Source organism: Jaculus jaculus, chromosome 15 (assembly GCF_020740685.1).
Source record: "Jaculus jaculus isolate mJacJac1 chromosome 15, mJacJac1.mat.Y.cur, whole genome shotgun sequence".
NCBI lineage: Eukaryota > Metazoa > Chordata > Mammalia > Rodentia > Dipodidae > Jaculus > Jaculus jaculus.
In genome coordinates this window covers 59,430,787-59,458,453 of record NC_059116.1, presented here as the reverse complement: position 1 = coordinate 59,458,453, position 27,667 = coordinate 59,430,787, and the positions used below count along the sequence as shown (strand labels likewise).

At 42.0% G+C, this 27,667-nt stretch overlaps 1 protein-coding gene across 1 annotated transcript in view; it reads left to right on the top strand.

The window, feature by feature from the left end:
* Nucleotides 1–1,037: 1,037 nt before the first annotated feature.
* Nucleotides 1,038–27,667, top strand: part of Plxdc2 (plexin domain containing 2) — a 444,295-nt gene continuing 417,665 nt past the window's right edge. The window contains exon 1 of the mRNA XM_004668408.2: nt 1,038–1,361. Coding sequence (XP_004668465.1) covers nt 1,250–1,361 — 112 coding nt within the window. The 5' untranslated portion in view covers nt 1,038–1,249. The remainder of the gene's footprint in view (nt 1,362–27,667) is intronic.

Sequence of the window (27,667 nt, the reverse complement as noted above, 5' to 3'; positions counted from 1 at the left end):
GCTAGAGCCTATGAAGCCCGGTAGGACATTCAAGGGCCCTCCGGTTCGCTTAAACTCCCTCTTTTGCTATGTGTGACACTTCCAAAGCCTTGGTGGCGGCTGGGGCCACCCCGCGCTGCAGACCGCTTGCCTCTTCCAGCTCCCTTTGGCGGGTCTGGGGTCCAAAGGGGCTTCTTGGGGGTCAGCAACCCACATGGCTCTGGTTTGCTTTTTTCACACGCTAATCACAGCTAGACCAGCCATTCGGCAAGGGCGAACTGTAGTTAACCGGATGCAGATGCCATCCTCTGCGGCCTCAGCGTCCCCTCCCCCAGGCGGGCACCCCGGGGGCCGGGAGCCTGGTGGGCGATGGCCCCTGCCCGGCGCCGGGGCCCGGGTGGCCCTCTCGCTCCCCCTGGCTTGGCTTCCCAGGCTTGGTCCTTCGGCAACTCGTCCGCCAGCCCCGAGGAGAGAGCAGCCATTGGGCAAGTCGGCGCGGGCCGCGGGGTTCGGGGAGGAAGGTGGGAGAAGCGCGGGGGAGCGCGGGGGAGGGCGCCGGCGGGGGGCGGGGGCGCCGCGGCGGATCCGGCAGCTCCTCGCCGCCCGCCCTCGGCCAAGTGCGGACGGGAGCGCGCGGCCGCGCGCTCCCGCCCTCCGCCCGCCTCCAGCGTCCCGGGGCTCGGCGAGGCTCGGGCAGCTCCTGAGCCCGGGGGAGCCTCTCCCCGCGGCAGCCCGGCGCTCCCCGCCCGTCGCTCAGCCTCCTTCCCCGCGTCGGACTTCGGCCGCCGCCGCCCGAGCCTGCGAGGGTCGTGGGGCCGCGCATCGCCCCGGGCCGGGCAGAGCGAGCGCGGAAACTTGTCGGAGGGGCTTCGCCCGCCCGCCGCCGCCCCTCCCCGCGACCCCAGACCTCGGCCGCCGCGCGGACGCGGGCAAAGTTCCCCGCGTGCCCGCCGCCGCCCGCTTCGGACCCTGCGCTCCGCACCCCGAGTGCGGGCAGCGCGCTGGCTGCGGCCGGACCCGCGAGTTGCTGCCCCGGCTGCAAGTGGCTGTTCCTCCCTCCCGCGGCTCGCCGCTCGGCGTGGGTGGGAGCTGCGAGGGTGGCGACTTGCGAAGAGAAGGCTGGTCCCGAGAAGGCTGGGCTCGAACTGGCAGTCCCGGTTCCGGAGAGAGACCTCCCGGCAGTCTCCGAAGGCCGGGGGCGCGGGGTCCCCGCAGAGGCCGCGTCGGCCCGGCGCATCGCGAGGTGGGGAAGGGAGGTCGCGGCCGCGGCATGGCGAGGCTCGGGCGGGCAGACCTGGCCGCTGCGGGCATGGTGTTACTTTGCCACTTTTTAACCGACCGGTTCCAGGGTGCTGGTGGAGAGCCTGAACACCAATTCACTGGTAAGATGCACTTCGCTTGCCTCTTGATTTTGTGCTCAGCTGAAGATTACCCCTCACCCCGTTCCCAGCCCTTATGTCTGCCCTTGGGAAAGTTACTGCAGGGTTTTTTTTTTTTTTTTTTTTTGGAGGTGGGGGGACCTGAACTTCCCAAATGGGGAGACGAGAGGGCTGACAGGATGTGCATGTGGGAGACTGAGAACGGTTGGGAGGTTCTCTGGTTCCTTAAACCTGGGCGGCGAGGTGGGGGGGGTTACTGCTCCCCCTCAGACAGCTCAAAGGAGGTCCAGAAAGTGAACCTCCTGTGGACCCCTTGCCTACCCCTCATTGGTCACCCTGCAGGTCCGCGGGCTTCTCTTTCCTTCCAAGAACTAAGTCTGTACACGGGAGGGGCTCTTGGCGGAGGTGGTGACAGCCCAAGAGGGAGGTGTCCAAGAAAAAATCCCCCAGAGCTCCCCAGATCCCCCAGTAGCTACCTGGATGGGGGCTGCCTGGCTCGGGAGGTGGGGCGCCATGGGCGCGGCCAGACTCCAGGGTAGGGAGCAGGTGGGAAAGGTGGGGGCGGGCGCACCTCTGCCTCGAAGGACCAGCCTGGCCCCATTGTCCTCCGCCTGTTGGCTTCGCAGACAGGCCTGAGCAAGCCCCAGGTTCCTCGGAGTGTCATGAGATTGTCCCCGCCCGGAGGCCCCGGCTCCATCCACCCTGCCCTGGTGGCTGCTCCTGCCAGGTGTGCTGCTGCGAGCCGCGCCCCCGCGCAGGGCGAGCGCGAGGCTGGCGTTGCCCGCTGCCCCCAGCCGTGCTGCCCGCCGCTGCCCACTTCCCGCTCCTCAGAAAAGGGAGAGATGGGCAGAGAGAAGCCATGGTAGAAACCCGGGGAGTCTTGTGCACTCCCAGACGGAGAAAAGTGAGCAGAGATAAAGGGAGAGGGGCAAGAGAGGGAAACTTCTAGGTCAGGATGGTCAGTTTGTTTTGCTTTGGTTTGTGAACGTGTAATTCTGAGGGAGAGCAGACGGTGGATGGTTTTTCCGAAAGCACGCACACAACCCCATTTGTCAACCCCAGTGAGTCTCAGCTTCAAGGCTAGGGATACCAGGGATTCCAGGTGAGGCTGAGGCTTGAAAGAAATCCTTCAGTGACATTTTTCAAAGCTGAGACCAGAAGAGAGTCCTAATACTAATCCTATTCCCAGTGTAAATTTCTTACAGCGAAAGCAGACACTTTTTGGGTACTCTGATTTAAGATGGATTTAGGTGTGTGTGTGTGTGTGTGTGTGTGTGTGTGTGTGTGTGTGTGCACCAGTGGAGGGTCCATGGGGCAGTACAGATGCACAGATGACTTTGACTTCCTGGATGGGAAATTTTCGTTGTCTCTTGCAGTTGTCCCCCAGTTAATGGGCAAAGATTCTTAGCTTGTCTGTATGGTTTCCATCAGTAGACCATACCTTCTGTTGATTTCCCTAATTGGTTAAAAGAATACTTTTACTCCTTCAGAAAACAAGATATCATGACAGTTGCCATCCCGGTCATATTTGGAATAAATACTTAAAAGCAATTTCACAAAAGAGATTGTGGTGTGTGTACGCCAAACTGCATCTCAAGTTGTTTAAAAACTTCTTTGCCATGGGTAGTAAATACTGCATTTACGGAAAAATAAATGAATAAGAAAGTAAAAGAAAGGTCAGCAAGTATTCTTTTTTCCTTGAACCTTTTCATTATGTTACGGATAATAGCAGGCACAAATGGTCTCCTGGTAGTAAGTTTGCAATTCTAAGTTTTTAAATTGAGGATGAAACCCATTGCAGCCCCAGATTAGAAAAGTTTTTGTTCGGGGAAATGCCTAAACTGTTAAGGCAAATGCAGCAGTGTTTTAAACCAACTTAGTCCTTCTGCTGGAGCACTTTTCTGAGATTCCTGTGTGCTCGCCTTGAGTAGAAGAGGAATTTTACTCACTGAAAGAACCCTCGGGAGGTGTTATAACAGGCTGTCGGGCTGCTTTGCTGGCCGTCAGTGTACATGCAGTTTTAGGAAATCATTTTAGAATTAAACGATTAGCCTACTGAATATATAAAACAGACCAAGGTGAAGGAAAAGATAGGAGTTGCCATTGTAAAATAACTTATCTGAAAGTTAAGAACAAGGGAGAAAGTTCAAAAGTTGAAATTTGGCACGTAGCAGTCAGGGTTTTTATTACAGACATTTTGGCACAGGAAAACATCTGATTTCATAACTGGGACGTTTTATTATGCATTACTTGACTAAATGCTGCACTTGATTTTACTGCCACCAGGGGGCAGAGAAACCACTAATTTCTATTCCTCTTAATATTTTCGGGTTCTAGAGGCAAGTAATTCATGTTGAACATACCATTTACCCTTATCGCGGCTGTCCTTCCTCTGCTTGGATATATATTTTGTCATTTGCATTGGAACTAGAAAATTTGTTTTACAATGTTACTAATCTGTAGCATTTGTGATGAAAGTGTCCTGTTTATTAATACCGTCACTAGTGTGAATTTTCTGTTGGCAGATATGCTTACAGCAAAATGATATAAACGAGGGTTAATTCAAGGGAGTGTTGTATATAAAATATATACAGGTCAGATTATTGTGCAAGTGGAGGCATAATTATCCTTATGTATCAATGACTTGTGACTGCATACAACACATTTCAAACAAGAAGAATAAGAACTTTTTCCATTTAGAAAATGGTTGCAAGTTGTAAACTTGGGTTTACATGGGTCTGGACTGAAGCATAAGTGTGCTCTAGGAAAATTGGTATGAGGGCTTTTGTATAAGAGCGGGAAATGATTATAACCATGGGAAGACGCTCATTTATTAGGTTTGATCATAAGACACGGATGTGATCAAAGTGTGCTTCTCATCAGTGAGAGTGAGCTTTAGTGAAATTTAGTAAAGGGAGTTATTAGTGTGCTCCAAGCAGGTTTCTTCTCTGCAGGAATCAAATCTCCTTGTACAGAAATACAGACAATGAACACGTTGTCTTTCTAAATTCAATCTTTCATGTTGCAGTAGTTGTTTTTAAAGAAGAAATTAACCAAGAGCTGTGATCAGGAGACCAAAAGTCTTCAGTCTCTTTGCCCCATGATCTCAAAACCACAGCTTGTTTCCTGAGCCACTGCCCCACTGTGCCCTGCTCCGTGCTCTTAGCTCTCTTACCACTAGTTTGGGGAAGAATTACCACATGGTGAATGTCGTCTTGCTGCTCCTCTGTTCTAAACCCGTCTCCCCACCAGCCGCTTCTCCTTTTCCTTACAGGCTTACTTCAGGCAGGACTTCCCCAAAGTGGGCTATTGTCTCACTTGTTGCCTCCTTTAAGGCACTTTAAAGAATTTGCCTTTGTGTCATTTTGTAGTCGTCTTTCCATTTCTGCACCCTTTTCATATATTCTGTCAGACCTGGCTCTGAGTTTGTGAGGCCAGGGTCTTTTTATTCATGTCCTAGGGGGTGGTGAAGATGCTGTCTTAGACTTCACAGTATCTGTTCCTGGAGTAGCTATAAAAATAATAAAATAAGTTTTCTTTCAATAATACTTAATATGCCTCCTTTGGCCTTATTTGCTTGTATCTTCTAGATGCATGATTTGTAAATTTTGATTATTTGCGTGATTGGGGACAGAACCCAGGGTTTCATGTCTACTACGCAAGTACTCATCCTCTCATCTATATTAGAGCTTCTTATCTGGTCATTGTCAGTTTCCTGAAAGTTCAAAGCACAAGCTATGATGTGTCTTCAACAATATGTAAGGTTTCTGGCCCACATTTTATTAGCTTTACTGTGTGATAGTGTTGAGAAATGTTGGAGCTGTCAAGAGCTAAGAGGATTGAGGCAGATTCCCAGGACTGGATTAGTCACCTCAAGGGCTTGATGTTGTAAAGTGTGCTGCCTGCCCTCCTGTGCTTTACCTCTTCCTCTTGGTGTTCTGTTTCCCTTCCATGATGTGACACAGCAGGAGGCCCTTCCCGAAGCCTGGTAGATGCTGGTCTCCCCCTCCTAGACATTCACTGTATGAGCTAAGTAAATAGAAGATGGATGACTACACATTACCTGTTCTCTCTTAGGCAATTACATTGCATTGGTTTCGAGAAAGGAACAAAGTGAATAAGCTCTAATTTCCATAATGCATTCACTTAGGTTCTAGAAAGTCGCTTTTCAGCTTACTCATGGAATGATGAATTTCACTCCTTTCCCTTTGTTGACCATCCCAGTCTGTAAGGATGTTCTTCCCTCAGGTTCATGTGGGACACTTGATTTTGCTGTCTCCCATACAGAGGTTCTATTCAACTGAGGAAGTACAAGGGGATAGTCTAGTAATGTAGTTGCTATCTTTTTTTTTTTTTTTTGAGGTAGGAACTCACTCTAGCCCAGGCTGATCTGGATTTCACTATGGAGTCCCAAGGTGGCCTTGAACTCACAGCAATCCTCCTACCTCTGCCTCCCAAGTGCTGGGATTAAAGGCGTGCACCACCATACCCGGCTGTAGTTGCTATCTAGAACATCCAACCAGAAGCAATTTATGGAAGGGAAGGGACTATTTCTGACTTACAGTTTAAAAGCAAGTTTGTTCATAGTGGGAAAATCCTGGAAAGAGTAGACAGTCCTACCAACAGAGAGGAAGTGGTGAGCAAGGGGGCTAAGTGAGACAAGCTGGGCTAGGCTATACAACCCGACTCCCCCCACCCTGTCCACACCGAGAAGCACACACATCTCCCAGCAAGCAAGGATCGAGCTTTCAGAGGCCCCACCAGCTGTAGATGAAGGATGAAGTTTAATCACAAACACAGGAGACAGTGGGCGACATTTTGCATCCAACCACCATAAGTAAGGAAACAGTTCTTACACTATTTATTTATAAGTAAGGAAACAGTTGTTACACTATTTATTTTGTCATGTGTTGCCTGGTCATATTAACATCATATTAACTAAGAAAAAAAATGGATAAAATATTCTAATTTGTGTTTCTCACAAGACAGTGAACGCATGGCATGCTCATTCTGTGCTTTATTAATAAAAAAGGGTGGTACAATTTGGAATGATGATATGGATTTGTGTATTTATATAGAATCAGAATCTTGTTTGAAATTAGTAAAGGGTGTCTGAGGAGGGGGCCTAGCGATTTACTTGAAATCATATTTTAACCTCTTCCTTCAGGGGACATTCAAACAGATGTCTCAGCACCATGGGTCTTTCTTTCCTTCCATCAAAACAGACCATCCTCTTTTCCTGTGTATGTTATAGTGGAAAGTGATTCATCACTTTTGTCCAAAGGACCAAAAAGGCAAAGATGTAGACTTTGCACTTTTTAGGACATGATTACTTCTTAACTCCGTACCTATTATTTTTCACTCACTGATTCAAAATTTTCCTTAGAATCTATACTGATCAAGGCCCCATCTGTAAGTAAGGTATATGAGCTTTGAGGATTTGAGCACATCTTGAGAATATTAAGAATTTGTGCTGTGGATAAACAGAATAAGTTCTGGATATTTAAAAGTGAAATTCTTCCATATTCCTTGGTCTTAAGTGGTAAGAAAACCAAATAACCTATATGGTCTCCTAAGTATGATGCTTGGTTTATTTAGATTATGATCATGTGTCCTCTAGTTGGAGTGTGGAACACTAAACATGCAAGGCTGATTTTTAGGTAGAAGTGATATACTTTGTTGTGTGCATATGTGTCTTTTTATTGTAGTAACTCCAAATATCTGCTTGAGACCATAATATAAACATTTAAAAAATATTTATTTCCCTATATAGAAGTGGGATAGGCTTTTTTCCATTTTTGTTCTTATTACTATATTTAAAAAATTTCCAGAGACTTGTAAACATCATAGGGAACTTTGTGCCTTATAGAATATATATTTGTCTTTATTTATAGTCATAGCTTATATTTTAAAATTTTACATTTTTTTAAATTCTTCTATTCAAATTAAGAACACCTTATGAAGGCTTATTTTATATTATTAATAAGTAAAATACATTTTCTTTATCAGAATATTGTAGTCACATTTGTTGTTATGACAAGATTTGATGAATATGTCATGAAGCAATTTCATTGAGACTAAGTTGGGTAAAGTTTTCATCACTTTCTCATTTATTTGTGGAAATTACTTGTGATTTCATTATTTAGACAGTCTCCCCTGGCTGGTAGAGCTGTGGTGAGCAGGGTGGGCTGTGTGTCCCTGCCTCTTCCTCTTCCACTTGGAGCTTCTCAGCTCTTGTGGAGAGATTCTTGGGTGTGAATGTTCTACTGGAAAGGATAATCTGTGGAGTAAGTCTTGCTGGGGTAAATGGCGTCAGAGATCAGAGGAGGAGACCGTTGTCATCTCTGTTCTGAAACCCCCGTCTTAGTTGCTGCAGCTTTACAGCAAGTCTTTGTACCTGATGATGCTGAAAACCCATCCTCCTCCTCCTCCTTCTTTTTCTTTTTCTTTTTTTGTTTTTTCGAGGTAGGGTCTCGCTCTAGTCCAGGCTGACCTGGAATTTACTCTGTGGTCACAGGGTGGCCTCAGACTCACAGCGATCCTCCTACCTCTGCCTCCCGAGTGCTGGGATTCAAGGCGTGCTCTGCCACGCCCTGCCTTATTCTTGATCTTAGAAGTCTGGACTGTGCTCACGGGCTTTTTGCTTTTTCATATACATTTTACAGTAAATGTTTCAGTAAATATTTTGGGGTCATGTGTTAAAAATTTAAGCTCTAAATAACTGGGAGATCATGTAATTTCTCTCTGCAACATTTAGCAGCCAGATCAACTACCACAACACTTCATTAGAAATTGTTAAAGGGTCCATTTGGTAGTGAACTCTTTCTGTTGAAACAAAGTCCCTAGATGGGGACTAGTCTTGTCTCCACACATCAAACTCATTAGACTTTCTGACTGAGCTCACTCATGAGACTGAATGTCCATTGGTAACTTCTGAGAAAAGTTAGCAAACAAAAGGATAATGTGCAAATGATGGCATTTTACAGTGTCCTTTGAAGTCCCATGAAGAAGATTGGCCAGTGTCTCTGACCTCAGAGAGTTCTAACCAAAACTTTGTTGTATCTTACTGGAGAGCATCGTATTAAACTAATTAAGTTGGATTCAGAAAGATAAATGCCACATTGTGTCTCATTTATGGATCTTCAATTTTATATAGACGTATAAAATCATGTATATATGACATGAAAGAAGTGAAACTGTAGGGTTAGGGTTAGGATACAAGGGGAAGAACATGGTCTAAGTACATTATATACTTACATGAAAATGTCCCTAGAAAATCCAGTGCTATGTACAATGAATACATACCAGTGAAAAAAGTAGTTTGCTGCATATTAAACAGCTGTGGCCAGAATAGTAAACTCCCTTGAATTTTGGGTTAGCCTTATTAATATGTTCATTAGCTAATGTAAATTCTGTGGGAGAATTACATGGAAGGAAAGCAGATGTGACAAATTCCCACCATTCTAAAAATAATTAATTCATGATTTGATTTAGGCAACGGGCATTTAAAATTAGAGGTTCAAACTTCACTTCCATTATCAGCAGTTTATGACTGGCTCTTGCTCCAGATTCCTGCGTAGCAGTCTGAGTGTTTTGTAATCTGGAGCAAATGGACGAGCTGGGCAGATTGCTTTACTTCATTCTTGCTTAGCCTTCATTATCTTTTTAACATCTGTTGTTCATTTCAAATATTTTTAAAAACAAGCATGACTCAAAGTTGTTCTATAGATGGTAGCCTCATTGTGTGGACACTGCAGAACAGCTCTAGACAGGAAGCCAGACTTGTGCAATTTCAGCTCTGTCAATTTGTTTTTAGAGGAGACGTTTGTTAAACCAGCACAGCCAATAAGAAGCAGATTGGTTTTTCTTAAACCAAGCATTAGCATTTGACTTCTGATGGGTTTTCTCCTTTCTCACTTCCTTTATTTTAGCTCCGGTCAGACACCATTCCTGCCTGGTTTATTTCAGCCCCTTCTTATCTCACCTCCAATATTGTCAGTCTAGAATCCAGTTGTAGTACTTAGCACAGTGACCACAATACTTGATGGAAACAACCCAAGGCATGAAGGATGTATGTGTGCCTGTGGTTTTAGAGGATTCAGTCCATCGTGGTGGCAAAGGCATGGCTGAGCAGAGCAGCTCATGTCATGGCAGATGGGAAGCAGAGAGAGCACATCAGCACTCTGCCAACCTTTCTCCCTTTCCTCTCTTATCCCAAGAACCTCCAGTCCATCAAGTTAACCTACTATGGCAATGCCCGTACAAGCAGATCCACTCAGAGGTATGCATCCGCAACCTTCTAGGTTATAAATCCAAGCCAGTTGGTGATGAAGATTAACAATCATGCCAGTCACTATGCCACAGCTGGAAGTAGCTTTCTCATATGCAAATGTGCTCAGGTCACTCCTCTGTTGAGAACGCTTTCATGTACCTTTTTGCACCCAAAATAATGATTAAGGCCTGGGGAATATGAGTCTGGCTTCAAACTTATCACTTCCTCCCTCCTCCCCCAAAGTTTTTCACACAGCATTTATTGTAAACTTGAGCACATGCTCTTACCTCCTCTTAGGGCATGGTTTCATCTTCTTTTTGAGTATTTGTCCTCTTTTTAACTACTTGACTTTGCCTATAATGAACTGTTTTCTTTTTGGATTTCTCTTTCAGCACTAAGTCAGAAATGTGTTACTTATTCAAAGTGTACTCTGCACATATCACATATCTTCATTAGTGGACTTGAGACTATAAGCAGACAGACACTCTACAATACAGGACTGCCCCCGCTGGTTCCAAGTATAGAAAGGCACTGTGGACCTTCCCTGAAGGACAGAATTTGTTTAGTGTATGATAAGAAGTGCATATGTATACATGCATATATTCAGATGATCTCTCTGGCAGAGTTTCGTTCATGTCTTATTTAAATATATTTTAGGCACATTTCTCCACCATAATTTCAATAGCATGGTACCATGGGTTTAAATAAGAATAAAAAAAAATGTAAAGACAATTCAAAAGTTGGTTAAGGGAAATTCTCAAGTGTATTTGTAAGGAATTCAGAATTTATTTATACAGGTTGTTTTAGGAGTCACCCAATCATATAGTAAGTCAGGAAAAATGAAGGAAAGTACATTTTAAGTAGTTTTTATTTTTTAATTTAGTTTTTTTATAACTATTATTTATTTATTTGAAAGTGACAGAGAGAGAAAGAGGCAGATAGAGAGAGAATGGGTGTGCCAGGGCCTCCAGCCACTGCAAACAAATTCCAGATGCGTGTCCCCCCTTGTGCATCTGGCTAATGTGGGTCCTGGAGAATTGAGCCTTGAACTGGGGTCCTTAGGCTTCACAGGCAAGCGTTTAACCACTAAGCCATCTCTCCAGCCCTAATTTAGTTTTAAAATTACTTTTATTTGTTTGAATGAGAGAGAAAGGGGAGAGAGAGAGAGAGGGAGAGAGGGAGAGGAAAGACTATATGGGTGTACCAGGGCTTCCTTCACTGCTGCAAATGAATTCCAGATGCATGCCATTTATGCCTCTGGCTTTATGTGGACACTGAGAAATTGAGCCTGGCTGCCAGGCTTTGCAAGCAAGTACCTTTAACCATTTAGCTTTCTCTCTCCAGCCCTTAACTAGTTTTTAAAAGTAGTTTTAAATTTCTGAGCTTTGTAAATTTGAATAGCATTTCAAAGGGCATAAATGACAAGATTTTAATTTCCTATCATGATTTACAATGGATTATGAAATATCTGATAAAACATGAGAATTATATTCCTTTCTTTGATATGAAGAATTGCATAGTTTGAAAGAGTATATGGGGTTGGAGGGATGGCTTAGCAAATAAGGCACTTGCCTACAAAGCCAAAAGACCCAGGTTCAATTCCCCAGGATCCATGTAAGCCAGATACACATACAAACTCCATATCTGGAGTTTGTTTGCAGCCACTGGAGGCCCAGGCATGGCCATTCTCTCTCTCTCTCTCTCTCTCTCTCTCTCTCTCTCTCTCTCTCTCTCTCTCTCTGTCTCTTTCTGTGTGTCAAATAAATAAATAGAAGAAAAGAGTATATGGATAAACTATGAGTGAAACAAACATCAGAGGCAGAGCTTTGGGATTTGCACAACCAGCCCTAGAAACCTCAAAGAGATTTATTTTTCATTACTTAATCCTTAAAAGATTCTTGATCTCATCTTTCTATATTTTTTCTTTTAAGCAAAATAATTAAAATGTGTCTTAGTTCTGTGCCTAGTAGTGATTGCTCCTTAAGGTCTTCTATAGGATCTACTTTCTCAAGTGGGATTAGGTAGGGTCAGCGTCCTTCATATATTCAATAATCTGTTCTTGTTATCCTCGAAGCATCTTTCCCTTACCCTTGCCATTGCTTTTCTTGGAACATGCTTCAAAGTTCTTCCAATATTCCATACTAATTGTGTGGTGTAAGCATCTGATGTTTATATCTGCTTGATATCTCCCCTGTTCTGTGTGGTTACAGCACCCTCTCCTCATGTGAGAACTTTCTCCTACTGACTCTGGCTGCCCTGTGGCTCTCCTGTTGAGCCCTATATCTCCAGAGTGATTGGCCTGTGTTCCAAAGGTGACTATACAATTCACCCCTTTGTCTCAGCACTCAGAGGAATTAGACCTTTCTTGAATGTTATACATAGTGGTGGTTTGGTTCACAAAGGTCCCCCTGAATCTAGTGATGGGGCTTTTATGAGGTAGTGAAAATCTGAAGGACTCCTTGGAAGAATAAAGTCATTACAGGTCTGTCCTTGAAGGGCATATATCACTGGGTGTCATTCCTTGCCATCTATCTTGACTGAGCCAGGATCTCATTGTTGATCATCCCTGCATATGCTCGTTGGCTAGTGGCCCACAAGATTCCAGTTATTCTCCATCCCCTGCTCCCATCTGCCATAGGAGTACTGGGATTACAAGCACTACCATGTTTGGCTCTGTGCAGGTTCTGGTGATCTAACCTCTGGACCTTAAGCTTGCACAGCAAGTACTTAACCAACTGAGCCACCTCTCCAGCTTTGTTTTCTTAAATAATTATTGTTGCCTTCTCATTTTTACATATTGAATTACTTTATGTGAGTCTTATTATTTAAAACTTTCTTTGCATTAAACTTCATGTCTTCCTTTGTTTTGCTCTGATAGCCCTAATATTTTATTTTTCTTACAGGTATGAAAATTCCAGGCACTACTCTAAAAACTATTCATTCATGAAGGTTAAATTACAGCTTTTTTTGGCCTATCTAAATCTGTTCTCAGAAGAATAATAGGCAAGAAAAAGAAGGAATACAATAGTTGTTTCATGGCCAATTCTTAATTATTTTGTGTATTTAGTATTTTCTTTTGATTTTCTGGTCATTAAAATTTTTAAATAAAATATAAATTGTGTAACTGTACTGCAAACATAATATGTTCTCAATTGAAAAATTTATTTTGCTTTTAGTAAGTGTATTGACTCATTACTATATTCATTTATCCCACAATTAAGTGTTTTTTTAAAAAGAAAATGTTGAGTTTACTAGAAATAAAACAGGTTGTTGTGGGTGTGGTGGTTTGAATAGATTGCCGCCAATATATTCAGGTTTTTAATTTGCTTGTAGTTTGCATCTGCAGCTACCTGGCTGGAGGCAGTATCACTGGGTGGATCTTAAGGTGTGGTGGCAGGTTTCAGATTTCAATCTAAAGATATTCAAGGTGTGCCTAGCTGGAGTTCCTAAAGTGTGCTGTGTGGCTTTTTCCTTTTGGCTTGTGCTTCTCTCTCTGCCTGGTCCTATGAAGGCAGGCCAGTTTCTTCTGCCATTATGGAACTTCCCCTGGATCTGTCAGCTTCAATAAATATCCCTTCTTCCATAACTGTGTCTGGTCTGAAAGTTCATCTCAGTGAGCCTGAAGCTGTCTGCTACAGAACTTGGTACTGAGGAGTGGACTGAGATGAACCTGACCATGTGGATGTTGATCTTTTGGAACCTTTGTTTTGGAGAAATGGGCATGGACTTGGTGCTTGCAAATGAAGATCCCTTCTGGATTGGTAAACCAAGTTTTATGGAATATTATGATGAGAGTTTGAGAATTCTAAGTGTAGATAATATTGAACTTTGAGGCTTGGCTTATGAGCATTCTAAGGGGAAGGAAAGACTGCAGAGGACTTTGTTGGAACTGGGAGACTGGCATAAGGGCTGGCTGTGTCCTGCTGCCCAGGCCCAGAGAGTTTGATCAAGGTTAAATTTGTAATGGACAGATGTGCTTGGCTAGAGATATTGGACTGATTTAAGATTTTAAGATGAAAAACCTCAAGCAAGTTAAAATTACACACGCTGAGATTGGTTTTATGTTACTGAATATACTATTGTCAGACACATTGGCAATCTTAAGGAAGATGGTCCAATTGCTTTACCATGGAAAGAATGCCTGAGAAAAGACTATCATAGAAATGCAACACTTTTGGAAAGAGTTGACTGGAGAAGGAACCTGCTTTTCAAGGCTGTGATTTGTTTCATCCCTGAATTAAGGATATGGCTGCGTCCTGCACATCTGGTATTGGTTTCAGAAGCATAAAAAATGCATGGAGTGGTCGTGAATTACACACAGTTCCAGGAGCTGCTGCTGAGATGCGGCCTGAGACAGGGCCTGATGCCCTGATAGGCTGAAAGAGCCTTTGGAAGATGGACTGTGGTTTGCATGAAGACCTGAAGATGTTTTGTATATACTAGGACAATGCAAGGGCTACCATAGTGTGCGCTGTTGGCCTGAGATGGAAGTGTTCCCTGGCTACTCTGCCTAGCTGGAGGCGCAGAATTGGAAAATCTGGAGACTGTCCCTGGTTGTGTTGAACTTGAACTGGCAAAGTTTGATGTTTGTTTGATGGTGGTTGAGTTTGCATTGTTTTAGTCTCTCCTTGCTATGCCTTATACCAGTTGGAAATGTTTACTCTGTGTCTTTGTATGTTAGAAATGTTTAACTTGTTTGATTTTACAGGACTTAATATAATAAATTGGTCAAGACTGTGGGGACCTTTGAAATTGAACTCAGTAAAATTTACAATGTGCGATGGTTATAAATCTATTGGGGGCCAGGGGTAGAATGTGGTGGTTTGAGTAGATGGCCCCCAATATTTTCAGTTATATATTTGTTTATAGTTTGCATCTGCAGCCATTTGGAGAATCCCAGCCATTTGGCTAGAGGCAGTGTCACTGGGTGGATCTTAAGGTGTGGTGGTGGGTTTCAGATTTCAATCCAAAGATATGCAAGGTGTGCCTAGCTGGAATTCCTAAAGTATGCTGTGTGGCTTTTTCCTTTTGGCTTGTGCTTCTCTCTCTGCCTGGTTCTGTGAAGGCAGGCCAGTTTCTTCTGCCATTATGGAACTTCCCCTGGTTCTGTAAGCTTCAATAAATATCCCTTCTTCCATAACTGTGTCTGGTCTGAAAGTTCATCTCAGTGAACCTGAAGCTGTCTGCTACAGTGGATTAATTGGAAGCTAGATGTTAGGTGTTTCTGGAATCATGTATTAAAGGGTAGATCTCATTGTGAGGTGGTAGAACAGTTAAAATGGGTTGAGTGAGAGGTCTTTAGACCATTGAGATGAACCCCAAAGTAGAAAAGAACTTTATCTTGTTTCGTTGTTCTGTAAGAACAAAGTAGAAAAGAACTTTATCTTGTTCTTTTGTTCTGTCTACAGGTGGAAGCTTTGTTTTGCCATCTATTTTCCCCCATTCCCCTCTGGAATCCCCACTAGGAATCTGAAGACAATGAGTGTGTGCCCAGTTACAGACGAGAAAATCCAACTCATGAGCCAAAAATAAAACTTTTCCTTTTATAAGTTGAACATCTCAAGTAATTGTTAGTAATATAAAGCTTAGCTATTTATCTCATATTCTTTTTAAAACATATTTTACTTGTTTGTTTGAGAGGAAGAGACAGAGAAAAAGGCAGTTAGAGAGAAAGGTGGGGGGAAGAATGGGCACACCAGGGCCTCTAGCCACTGCAAATGAACTCCAGATGTGCATCTGGCTTACGTTGGTACTGGGGAATTGAACCTGGAACCTTTGGCTTTGCAGGAAAATTTCTTAACTGCTAAACCATCTCTCCAGCCTTCATATTCTTTATAAGTTGTTTTAAGACTGTTATACATGTGTTTATATGGCATATATAAACATAACGTTTTTATAGTACAATTTAAAATTACTTCATGAAGTTCAGTTTGCCTAGTTTTTGTATTAGTTCTGTCTTTCTTCTGTCAAAATATTTCAATTGCAAGATATTTCTGCTAATTCAATTTAATTTAATATTTTAGTGTGTTAAATGAGAAAAAGAAAGGTACTATATATAAGGAATGTGATCTACAGGCAGGTTAGTGTGGATGTATCAGTCAGTTTGCCTTCATTGTGACAAAATGCCTGAGAGAATCAACTTTAAGAAAGAAAATTTCTGGACTGGAGAGATTGCTCAGTGGTTTAGACACTTGCCTGCAAAGCCAAAGGACACAGGTTCGATTCCCCAGTACCCATATAAGACCAGATACACAAGGTAGCACATACATCTGGAGTTCATTTGCAGTGACTAGAAGCCCTGGTGTGCCAGTTATCTCTATATATCCTTCCTCTCTTTTTCTTCTTTCTTTCTCTTTCCTTCATTCTTTCCTTTTTCTTTCTCTCTCAAATAAATTAGCAAATAAAATATTAAAAAAGAAAAGGTCCTATTGCTTGTTTGTTTTTGTCTCGTAGCTATAAAGATTTTCCGTCATGGACACCTTGCTTAATTGTTTTTAGGCTTGTGGTAAGCCAGAGCATCATGGCTTGGAGGTAGTAGTGGATCAGAGCTGCTCATGTCATGGTATCTTGGAAGCAGACAACGAAAGAGAGGAAGTGGACCAAGACAAGTTACACTCTTCAAAACCATGCTCCAGTGATCTATTTCTTCAGATTAGTTCCTACCTCTCTGTTGTCCCAGTACAGAAAAATTGGCCCGATCTCAATGGTAGTGATCTCTCAAACTATTGCAGTTGAATGGGTGCTGTCTCCAGACTGAAATATTCATTTTTTTGGTGCCATATCCTTTTCTTACATGCATCTATATCTATGCAGTGCAACCCAGCACAAGTTCTGAGGACTTGGGAAGAATGCAATAAGCCCCTCACATATACTGCATCTTGCCCAGTCCAGGCAAAGCTCTTTCTTCCCCTCATAAGCCAGGCCTACACAGTCCATAAGTCTTTTTGCATTTGGATCTTTCAAATCTGGCCAGAATCGTCTATAAAACTGCTGACAGAACTGAGGCATCTGCTAGACCGAGGTTTTAAATCCGTCCACATTTCCCCATAAAGCAGTTTCAAAAGGCCAAAAGCCACACTGTCAGGTTTTAAGTAGCAATGGCCCCCTCCACTGGAACCAATTTTTCTGTTTTAATTACCTCTCACTGCTGAGTAAGGCACCCCAGCAGAAACAGCTCATGGGAGGAAAGGATTTATTTTGGCTTACAGTCTAGAGGGGAAATTTCATGATGGTAGCTAAAGATGGTAGCACAGAGGCTGAACATCACCTCCTGGCCAACATTAGGCAGACAACAGCATCAAGAGAGTGGGCCAAGCTAACACTGGCGAGCTAGAGCTAATGAACCTCAAGGTGCACCCCCAGCAGCACATCCCCTTCAGCAAGGTTCCACCTCTCAGACTGTCACCACCCGAACCCAGCATTCACAACGCACGAGTTTATGTGGGACACCTATTTCAAACCACCACACTCAGTTATGATATTACGCCCTCACAATCAAGTTCCTTCCCAAATCTCCACTTCTAAACATCACTGCATCAAGTCTTCAGCACAAGAACTTTTGGGAAGCATTTCAGATCCAAATCAGCACTGTCCACAACATGAATGTAAGTACAGAAGTCCAGCAGCACAAGCCTAGTTTAGAGGCCCAAACTATGCTGCTGGACCTCGACCTGCTGGAGGAACACAGCCTATGCGGACCTTGGCAGCAGTGTGCATGGTGGACGTACTCTTAGGAAAACCCTGTTCCTTCGTCTTTTACTTGCTGAAAGAATGTTTTGAGACCAGATAGGCTTAAGCAGAACCTTTGCTTTGTCAATTACTTGCTTTGTGAATTTAGGTCAAAGCCCTTGGAAGCTCTAATTCTTCATGCATAATACAGAAATGAAGTCACCTGCCTATTTTTTAATGATAGCTGCCATGAAACATTCCTCTTCTCTGAAGGATTAGTTAGTTTCCATAAATAAATGAGGAAGTTGGAAATCGTACATCAAAAAATGCTGTAACACATAGCAAGAAAAAAAAGGGCACGCGAGGCGCTCAGCATAGTGATGGAATGAGGAGCTTTTAAGAGTAACAAATATTATCATTTATAGTCAATTTTTTATACTTCTTGATATAAAACTGTGTCATGCTGGACTTGTGTTGGAGATTGAGGAAAACCTAATGCCAAACACATGCTCATGGCCCACTGGGGCCTGAATGCCATGCAACTTGATCTGAGGGTTCTAACAGCCAGGTCAGCAGACTTCCATGTGCCTGATGGATTCCTGGAATGCTAAATGGTTCTGTCATTCACAACCTTCCCACTTACCCAGGAAGAACCTAGGGCAAGATTTGGATTTGAATAATGTTATTACAATGAATGCATTAAAAGAGCACTCAAGGAACTTACTTTTAACAAACTAGAATTGCGTATAAAGGAGACAAGGCTTCCAGAAAGTTTGGCATGGGCTGAGTCATTGTGCTGTGTCATTGCTGTGCAGACAGAAGAGGATAGCCTGTTCTTTCTGAATCTCTTGCCTCTGGGGATGCTTACCCTGCCTTAGGGATTGCCTGACAAATGCATTTTTTGGGTAGTGTTGCTCTGATTATACAGAGATCCTCCATGCCCCCTTGAGAAGGTAAACAATGACAACCATCTTCACAGGAGTGAAATGTCAAAATAAAAATGAATCCAACTCTATAAAAATCCAGTTTTCCTGCGCATTTTGTGGTTCACATTTTTACCAGAGCTATGCGCAATCTTTTCGTGTTTAAGGTTTAATTAATCCCACCCAGCAAGACATTCTGTAGTGGTTGGCCTTAAAAAGAAGTAGTTTTGGATTAAAAATGCACAAAAGTTAGAACTATAACCCTTTGTGATATATAGGCTGTTTTTCAGGATAAATAAGATTGTATCTTTTAGTAAATGGACCATTGCTACATTTCTCCCCCTCTGAGTGTGTGTGTATGTGTGTGTGTGTGTGTGCTGGTATGGACAGGGAAAATTACTTTCCAATTATTTGTATAAATGCATATTCTCTATTGAGTCACTTTCCATATACGCTTAGGTAAACTTTATATTGTATTAATAATTTACTGATGCTATATTAATATAATGATTATATAATGAATTATAGCATACAAATATTATGAGTATATTAACTAGTTCAGTATTCATAGTAAAATAATATCCTACACTGTTGAGTTTTTATATTTTTATCTTCATTCCATTTTTGGACTAATTTTCAAACTGATACATTAATGCATAAAAACTATATGTACTTATGGGCTGCCTGAATTATATAGACCTGTGGGTTATCTGGGGATGTTCCAGTACAAATGTATCCATGAAATGCTGCCATTTGCCATTTTCTTTTTGAACCATCTAGTCCTCAAAATTTCTTTTTCTTTGCTCCAAGAGCATTTTCCAATAGATAGAGATGACATCAATTTTTTTTTAAAATCCATGAAAACGCAACTGCCTGTTGCGTTATATTCAATAAACATTGGCAAAGTATGTATTCTTTATAGTTTGTTATTTCTCCTTCCTAGTACTATAGGAAATACCTCTGATAATCAACATAAAAAGAGGACAGAATGCTGGGCCTGGTGGGGCAGGCCTATAATCCCACCTACTTGCTGAGATAGGAAGATCTCAAGTTTAACATCTGCCTGGACTACAAAGTAAATTCTATTTTAAACTAGCCTGGTAAATTTACTGAGACCCTGTTTCAAAATACAAAGTGGAAAGAGAGATGGAAATGTAGCTTAGATGAAGAGCACATGCCTACCAGGTATGAGGCTCTAGGTTCAACTTTGTGTGAGTGAAAAAGAGAGAAGGAGAGAAAGGACACTTGATTACCATAGAAGGCAATTTAATTCTTAACTTAATGCACTCTTTGTATATATAATGCATTCAATACTGTTGACATTTTTCTTATAGTTGTCATTCTCTTTTGGAAATGGAGCATGAAATTGTAATTGTAGCCTGTTTAAACATTTCTATTTAATTTATACCTACTTACATTTATTTTCATGGACACTTTATGATTGGTTCTGAAGATAAGTTACTAAGTTACTATGACATACTTGCTAATTTCAAAATCCACTGGTTGTTAAAAAGTGGTGACAAGTGTGAACTGGATTGTGGAGCTCCTTAGTGAATTTTGATGAATCTTGGTATTGCAAGTTCAAGCTATAATTTCTCATAAGTAACGCTTAAAATTTGCCACCTCCCCCTTTGAAACAAAGAAACATGTGGATCAACTAAGAGGAGTGTTAAAGGTTGGCCCAAGTTGAAGTTAGCCCCATGATGAGTAACCTGGTGGTGCTGGAGGGGCAGCTTCTCTCCCACTTTCCTCATCGTTCATTCTGATAACTAGCTGAAAATGTTCACCATACAAAGTTTCTATGAGGCATAGAAGAAATATAGAACAGTCCCAGTCCACTACTTGGGGCATAGAACACATTCACTGATGTGTTGTTATAGATATTCAATAGGCAGTCATTTGTAACAGTGCTGTTTGGGAGGCCGGACAAAACCCCATTTACTTTTTCACCACATTAAGATGTATAATGTATTAACTTTTTATAATGGCAATAAAAGCTACACCAATATTTATTTGTTCTTATTTATTGAAAATTAGTCATTTAGAGGCTGTGGAGATGGCAGAGAGGGTAGAAGGTTTTAGCTGTATAAGCATGAGTCCCAGAAACCATCAGAGTTCCAGCCTAGCACCCAAATAAAGAGCTGGTTGCAGCCACACATGTCTGTAACCCCAGGGCTGTGGGGAGCAGAACCCAGAGGGTCACTGGGCTCATGAAGAAGGCAGTTCTGAGTCCAGAGAAGAGACTCCTCCACCTCAAGGAAGTACACTGAGGAGCAGCAGAGATGGAAAGCCAGTGTTCTGTGGCCTCAGCAGGTAGGCTCATGTAGGCAACACACAGGAGCTCTTCCCTCGCTCTCTCCCTTTCCTTCTCTCTCCCCTCTTAACTCTCTCAGTTCCTTCCTCTGCCTCTGTGCCTTTCTACTTTTCAAAATAGGCTAGAAGGAGTTTTTAAATATCACCTGTTGATATGGAAAAATAATTGGAAAACAAAGCTAAGTTTGAACTACATTTCTATGCAATGTTTCTGAAAATATAAAGACTTTGCTTCTGGCTCTGCTTTCCTTTTCCAATGAGTTGATCATCTGTGAGATTTCATTTTCTTTGCAAAATTGGTCCTGGAGATGTCAGGGGAAAATTGGGTTTTGGATTGATTTTTTAATATCTATATATGAGTGTTAAATGCTAAATTTTTTTACAAAAATAATCTATTAAGATTAAAATTCAACAAAGGCTTTGGTATTTGACTACAGAAATAGGATATTACCAGTAACTGAAAAGCCAAGAGTTTAATCTACAGGTAAAAACAAACAAACCCTCTCCCCAACAAAACAGTGTCTCACCAACGGAATCATTAAACTTTCAGAGCTGGAGGATTTAGGGAAATTTTGTAGGTGACATCACCAGTTACGGTTACTTGCTCAGCACTAGGAGGCTCTTTGTTGCACTGTTACCAAGTTAAATTTGGCATGATTGCCAAGCAGATTCAGTTTCCAGACAGACTGCCTTGAGAAGTAGCTTTATTAATAAAAATGTCATAGATACATTTTCTTAACAGTTAGACATCATTATGCCTTGAGTAATTAAAAAAATATCTATTCTTATTCCTCTGAAAGACCTATTTCATAAAGGACCTCCTGACTTATATATCAACATATAATTGCTAAACATTAATTATTATAAAATAACAAGTTCCAGTCTGTGACTCTTATACTTTACACTATATGTGTGACATTCCATGATTGAAGAGAATTTGATGAGAAGCACAAATAATTGGTATATCACTTCGTTTTTATTTTGGTGAAGCAGTGAACATCACTGATTGGATCTGTATCATCCGTGTCATTGCTATTATTAAAAAACTGATTGTGACAGTGAAACAGATGTCAGAAAGCAATTACACTAATAACATGATTACTGCCACCAATTTAATCCTATAAACCTGCCTGGCATCTTTATGAAACAAATAATTTTCCTGCTGTGTAGAATAGGCACTGATCAGTGTCCTTTATCCTCAAAATTTAAAAGTGAAAACCTTAAAGCAGCTTTGATTACATGTACAATACATCATCAATTTGTAAATCTTTCTTTTCAAATCTAATTTATTTTTACACAGTCACGTAATTACTTTTCAAAGCTTACATTGAAGATGTTTTTCTTGGCTTTGGTTACATTCATTTGACCACCATCCTACTGTGGAATATGAACGTTATGATTAAAAGGTGAATTGGAGAATTGGAGAGATGAGCAACAGTATTGCTTCCATGGTGAGTCTGACAACCTGGGCCAAGGTGATGCAGACAGACACTGGGAATAATCAAAACATGCCACAGCAGAAATCCAAAAGCTGCTGAGAGCTCAACACTAAAGTAGACTTAAAACACACCCACTATGGCTCAGGGAATTTTGTGGAAGAGGGGTGGGGAAATTGTAAGAGCCAAAGTGGGAGGGAATATCCAGAGACATTGTCCCCAGTCTCAGCACACAATGACTGACCACTGCTCTTACCACTCAAACCCACAAGCCCGTGGGGAACACCAGCAATACGGAGGAGGGCCCTCAGTGGAGTGGGGGCAAGGAGGAGGGAAATGATAACACCAACAAATGATGTGTCCACACAAACTTTCTACTTAAAAAAGAAAAAAAACCTCGACCACTTAACTTTTTATCATTTATTGTTTGCAATTTGGTTTTCTACCCTTTTCATGAAGTTACAGCATTTTAGTGTAGACATTTAATGGGTTTCCTTCTTGCAAGTTGTAGTAGCAATCCTGTCAATTTGAGAGCTTAGAAAATATAAACCAATATACAGAAGAAAATCTTATCCATTACCCACTAGGGAATAACGTCCAGTATATGATTATGTTGCACTATTGCATTATGTTAGATTAAGGTGGAGTGCTGCTGGATTTCTTTTCCTTTTAATTAAATCCATGCTGATGTATCATCTTTCTTCCATCTGTTCTGATTCTACCACATGCCTGGTGCTACCACAGAAGGCCATACCTCCCTGCTTTCTCTTCTTCATTTGTAAAATAATAATGACAGCCCTTCCTTATAGGGAAACCTTGGAGAGTAGATGATGCAATGCATGTTAAGTAACTAGCAGAGTGTTTGTCATATACAAAACCTCCAGCTGGGCTGGAAAGATGGCTCAGTGGTTAAGGTGCTTGCCTACAAAGCCTAACAACACGGGTTCAATTACCTAGTCTCCATATAAAGCCAGATGCACAAGATAGCAAATGTGTCTGATACCTATGAATGACTCGTTAGACTTTTAGCATCGAATAAGCTAAAATGACTAAACTGCTAACCCCCAGACACAGCAGAGGAGGACTTTAATTTACAGGCTAGAGGGATGTGAGGTTTTCTGATATTGTTTTGTAGTCATATAGAAGGAAGGTCATTTATGAGCTGGAATGGTATATACCTGTAATCTCAGCACTGGATCTGCTGAATGATCACGAGTTCAAGGCTAGCCTCGGATACAAAGCCAGACCCTGTCTCAAACAATGTCAAAATCATTTATGTCCAGAATGCATAGGACTATGGATATTGGAAGCAGGAATATTGACCTAGGTTAGCTTTCCACCAACATTTTCAAAATTTAATTGCACAAAAATATGTTTCTTTGATTATTCATTTCTTGTGAGTTATGGCTACTTGCTAGAACATAATACAGGTTCTTTTAAACAAACATGCCAGCCCAAGATGTGGTTTTAGTCAATGGGTGGACAGGTCATAGTGTCTCTGCTGTCTCCTGTCTGTGCAAGACAGCCTTATTCCAGTTTTGAATTTCTCAGTAGGTGTGCCAAACAAAATTTCCACAGATGTGTGGACAAGTGATAATAGATGAGTGGGACTTATTTGGTACTGCAAGAAAGTCCGATGAAATGTTGAGCAAGCTGTGCAGCATGGCGGCAACTTGTGGCAGGAAGGCGGTAAGTGTAATACTGAACTTGGGAGCCAAGAGGAGCAGGTGCTCACGGGACCCGAGAAAATGTTTCTTCTTCTAATCTTGCAATGATAAAGCAAAGGCCTGACAGGCTGTACCTCTCCCCGAAAGTAACACTCTGCCAAATGTGACCATCTATGGAGGCTACTTTTAAAAGCATGTAAGGGCTGGAGAGATGGCTTAGCCATTAAGGCGCTTGCCTGCGAATGCTGAGGATCCATGTTTGGCTCTCCAGATTCCCACGTAAGACAGACACACAAAGTGCAAGGTTGCATGTGCTCACTAGTTGGCACAAGTGACTGGAGTTCAATTTCAATGGCCAAGGCCTTAAAATGCCAATTCTTTCTCTCTGTCCTTTTGTCTCTCTCTCTCTCTCTCTCTCTTGCTTTTTCTAAAATAAAAAAAAAAAAAAAACCATAAAACCATTTAAGTCACTTCTCTGGTATTCAAAATGCACTAGATTGCATGAGTCAGTCCTCCCATTTCTTGCTTGATACCTCAACTGAAGTCATAGCAACTGCCATAAAGAGTGAATTTAAACCTGAAGCTTATGCCAAAGGTGAGTAATTTGGATCTAGTAGTAGTGTTAGGAATTCTATTTTAGGGAAGAGAACATTATCTTTCTTATTTATTCCATTTAGATATTTTTAATAAAGAGGTTAAGACTGAAAATGGAAAATGAGAGTGTTGTAATCAGCCTTATGACATTGTAACAAACACCTGAGATAATTAACATCCAGAGAAGGAACACTTACTTTGACTCAGAGTGACCCATTGGCCCTGCTTTGGTATGTTGGTGGGAGCACATGGTGGAACATACCTCTCACTCTGTGGTTAGGAAGTACAGAAGTGAAAAAGCGACCACGGTTCCATCGTCCATTTTTAAGGGCACAACTCCAGTGACTTAAAGGCTTCCTGCTGTCTATCATTTCAGAGGGATTCCCTATCTCCCAATAGTCCAGGAACACAAGCTTTCACACAAGAGCTTTGCTGGGACATTCAAGATTCAAATCATGGGGTGTGTGTTCACGAAGTAATTGGAGGGCAAAATGAAAACAAGCTCTTATAGATGGCTCAGTCATTCCTTGAATTCTTTGTCTTTTCAAAGGACAGCATTAATTGTGTGCTACAGTCTATTCCTCTTTGTGCATGACACATCTCTTTATAACATTAAACCTTACTGTAAGTCCTTCTTATCCATAAAATACAATTGATTTTTAGATGAATCAATATTAAAACCTAAAGGGCAAACTTCCTCCTCCCCACCATTTTTGGGGGATCTAAAATTAGTTATTTTTCAGGGAACTACTCTCAAAATACACCATGTAGGAAGAGCAGGAAGGCGAGAAATGTCTCATGAACTAAGGCCCCATGTCATTTCTGAGCTGGCATCAGCTATGTTCTTATTTCAAATCTGGATTGAAAATAAGGTAGCATCTTACATCTTCTTGCACCAAATATCTAACTAGCCATATTTCTATATTTAACCGGAGGGCAGTGTAGTCTAAATTATTTCAAACGGAATTTTTATGGTATCATAAAATAATGCATAACCACTGTAAACACATGCAGAATGAATTTTGGAAATTCTTCGTTGACACTTTCATACCCTCGTCCTTGTCATTATCTCTGGTGGGAATGGCAGCTCAAACCCAGCCATTCTACAATCTGTTAGCATTCTTACAACAGCTCAGTAACACCCCATGGCTACTGTAACTAGACTCATTTGAAAGGTAGAGGAACTGGTGCTTACAGTGGTAATAACCTTTCCTAAGATTAAACAAGCGTTGAACAGCACTTACTTTAAATCCAAATTCTTTGTAACTGCCCACAGAGCCAGAGTTCCCACAGAGTTATTGAATGCAAGGCAGCTGTGTTAGAATACTGTGGTTCCAGAATCGGTGGGATCCCGTTTTCATATGCTGAAAACTGGTTTGTCTTTGCTGGCTCCCCGGCGATGTGCTGCTTCATGTAGGAAACACTGCTTTGCTTCTCCATTAGGCTACTTATGTGGATGCCACCGGAACCAAAGTCACCGTGTGCATCTCCTAGGGACCATGATTTCCTTGGGAGATGGGGGATTTATTTAGATTTTCCCCCATCTGCTTTGGTTGCCAATCCTCTGACCCAGTGGTTGAGGGGTTGGCACTGGGCTTATACTTGTATCCAGTGCCCAGGTGAACAGCAGGTGCTTCCAGGTGAGAGGAAGCCCTCCTCCCCTCTGGTTACTTCTCCCTGCTTCACAGGAAGGCTTTGGGCATGGGAGGCATTCCAGGACACGTTCTGAGTAACAAGGAAGTTCATAAATCTGTTTCATATGAAAGAAATTCCAGCTTGGGTGAAGATAGAGCCTACTGATTTACTTGGGGGAAGTGGCTAAAATAAATGGAAAGTACTTGCTGAAAGTTCCCACAGTGCAGTTTTTTTTTTTTTTTTTTTTAATTTTTATTTATTTATTTGAGAGCGACAGACACAGAGAGAAAGACAGATAGAGGGGGAGAGAGAGAATGGGCACGCCAGGGCTTCCAGCCTCTGCAAACGAACTCCAGACGCGTGCGCCCCCTTGTGCATCTGGCTAACGTGGGTCCTGGGGAACCGAGCCTCGAACCGGGGTCCTTAGGCTTCACAGGCAAGCGCTTAACCGCTAAGCCATCTCTCCAGCCCCACAGTGCAGTTTTTAACGATCTCTAATGTAGCTTGAGGAATTTCGTGCACTTTCATGAAGTTGGCCCTGGAGTTTCTCTCCTCCCTATAGGTCGTTGTTGCACACACAGGCAGTTCTTTTGGCTACACTTGATTTTTACTACCATGTGCTGTGATTATGAGCTGAGTCCAGAGGGCCCCGAGGACATCAGACAACATTGCCCGGCTTTTGTATCCCAGGACAAGGAACATATGGCTAGTGTTAGAGACAGCTGATTTTCAAGACAGACCGACGGAGGGAGAGAGAGGAGTAGAAGTGGGTAGGTGAGTTGGGACAGGACTGTGATGCCAAAGCCGTGCCAGAGCGTGTCGCCATCCATGAGCCGTTTTCGTAGCATCTCCTTCCTCCTGCATTCCTGGCTCACTGCTTCCTTGTGACCTCTGGACGCTCCCTCTTCCAACCTATTCCCTATTTTCTACCTCAATGTTGTTTAATTTGAAGATTTTGAATAGGAAGATAGCAAGGGTTTTTTTTGTTTGTTTGTTTGTTTTAGCATAACTTTTTTTTTGTTGTATTGTTTCTCCAGGTAGGGTCTCACTCTGGCCCAGGCTGACCTGGAATTCACTATGCAGTTTCAGGGTGGCCTCGAACTCACCACGATCCTCTTACCTCTACCTCCTTAGTGCTGGGATTAAAGGCATGTGCCACCACTTCCGGCTTTAAGCTTAACTTTTTATCCTGTGGAAATAAAGCTTTCAAATAAGACAATTTGAACTCATTGCTACAGTCTTAAGTCTATGTCTGCAAAAGAAGTTTCTACTAATGCCAATTACCAGGTCATGCCAGGTTTATTTATAAATGTGCTATTTATAAAACTTTAATTCCCTAGTGTACCTGCATTTATTTAAATACAGACATTTATGAAATTTATTCTGTTTCCTTTTGCTGTTTTGTTTTGAGAAAGGTCATAACTATTTGCTCAAGGTGGCCTTGAACTCATGATGATCCCCCTGCCTCAGTTTCTCTAGTGCTGGGATTATCACTGTATGCCAGCTGATTTGGTGGAAATTGTGATGGTTTTGTAAGCTACATATGTGTGTATCTTTCACAATGAGGAAAAACATCTTTATGATAAAATTGCCATGTTTATTTATAGGTAAGGGAAAACAACAAAATTAACACACTGAAATAATCCAAACACATGTTTCTTTTTAATATAATGAATTTCTTGATATGTAATATAACACAGCATACATGTATAAGGCAATATTGCCTTTGTGTATTTCTCAGCCTGTCTGTCCTTCTCTCATAAAATCACATTCAATTGTTAATTTTAAAAATGGAAACCAA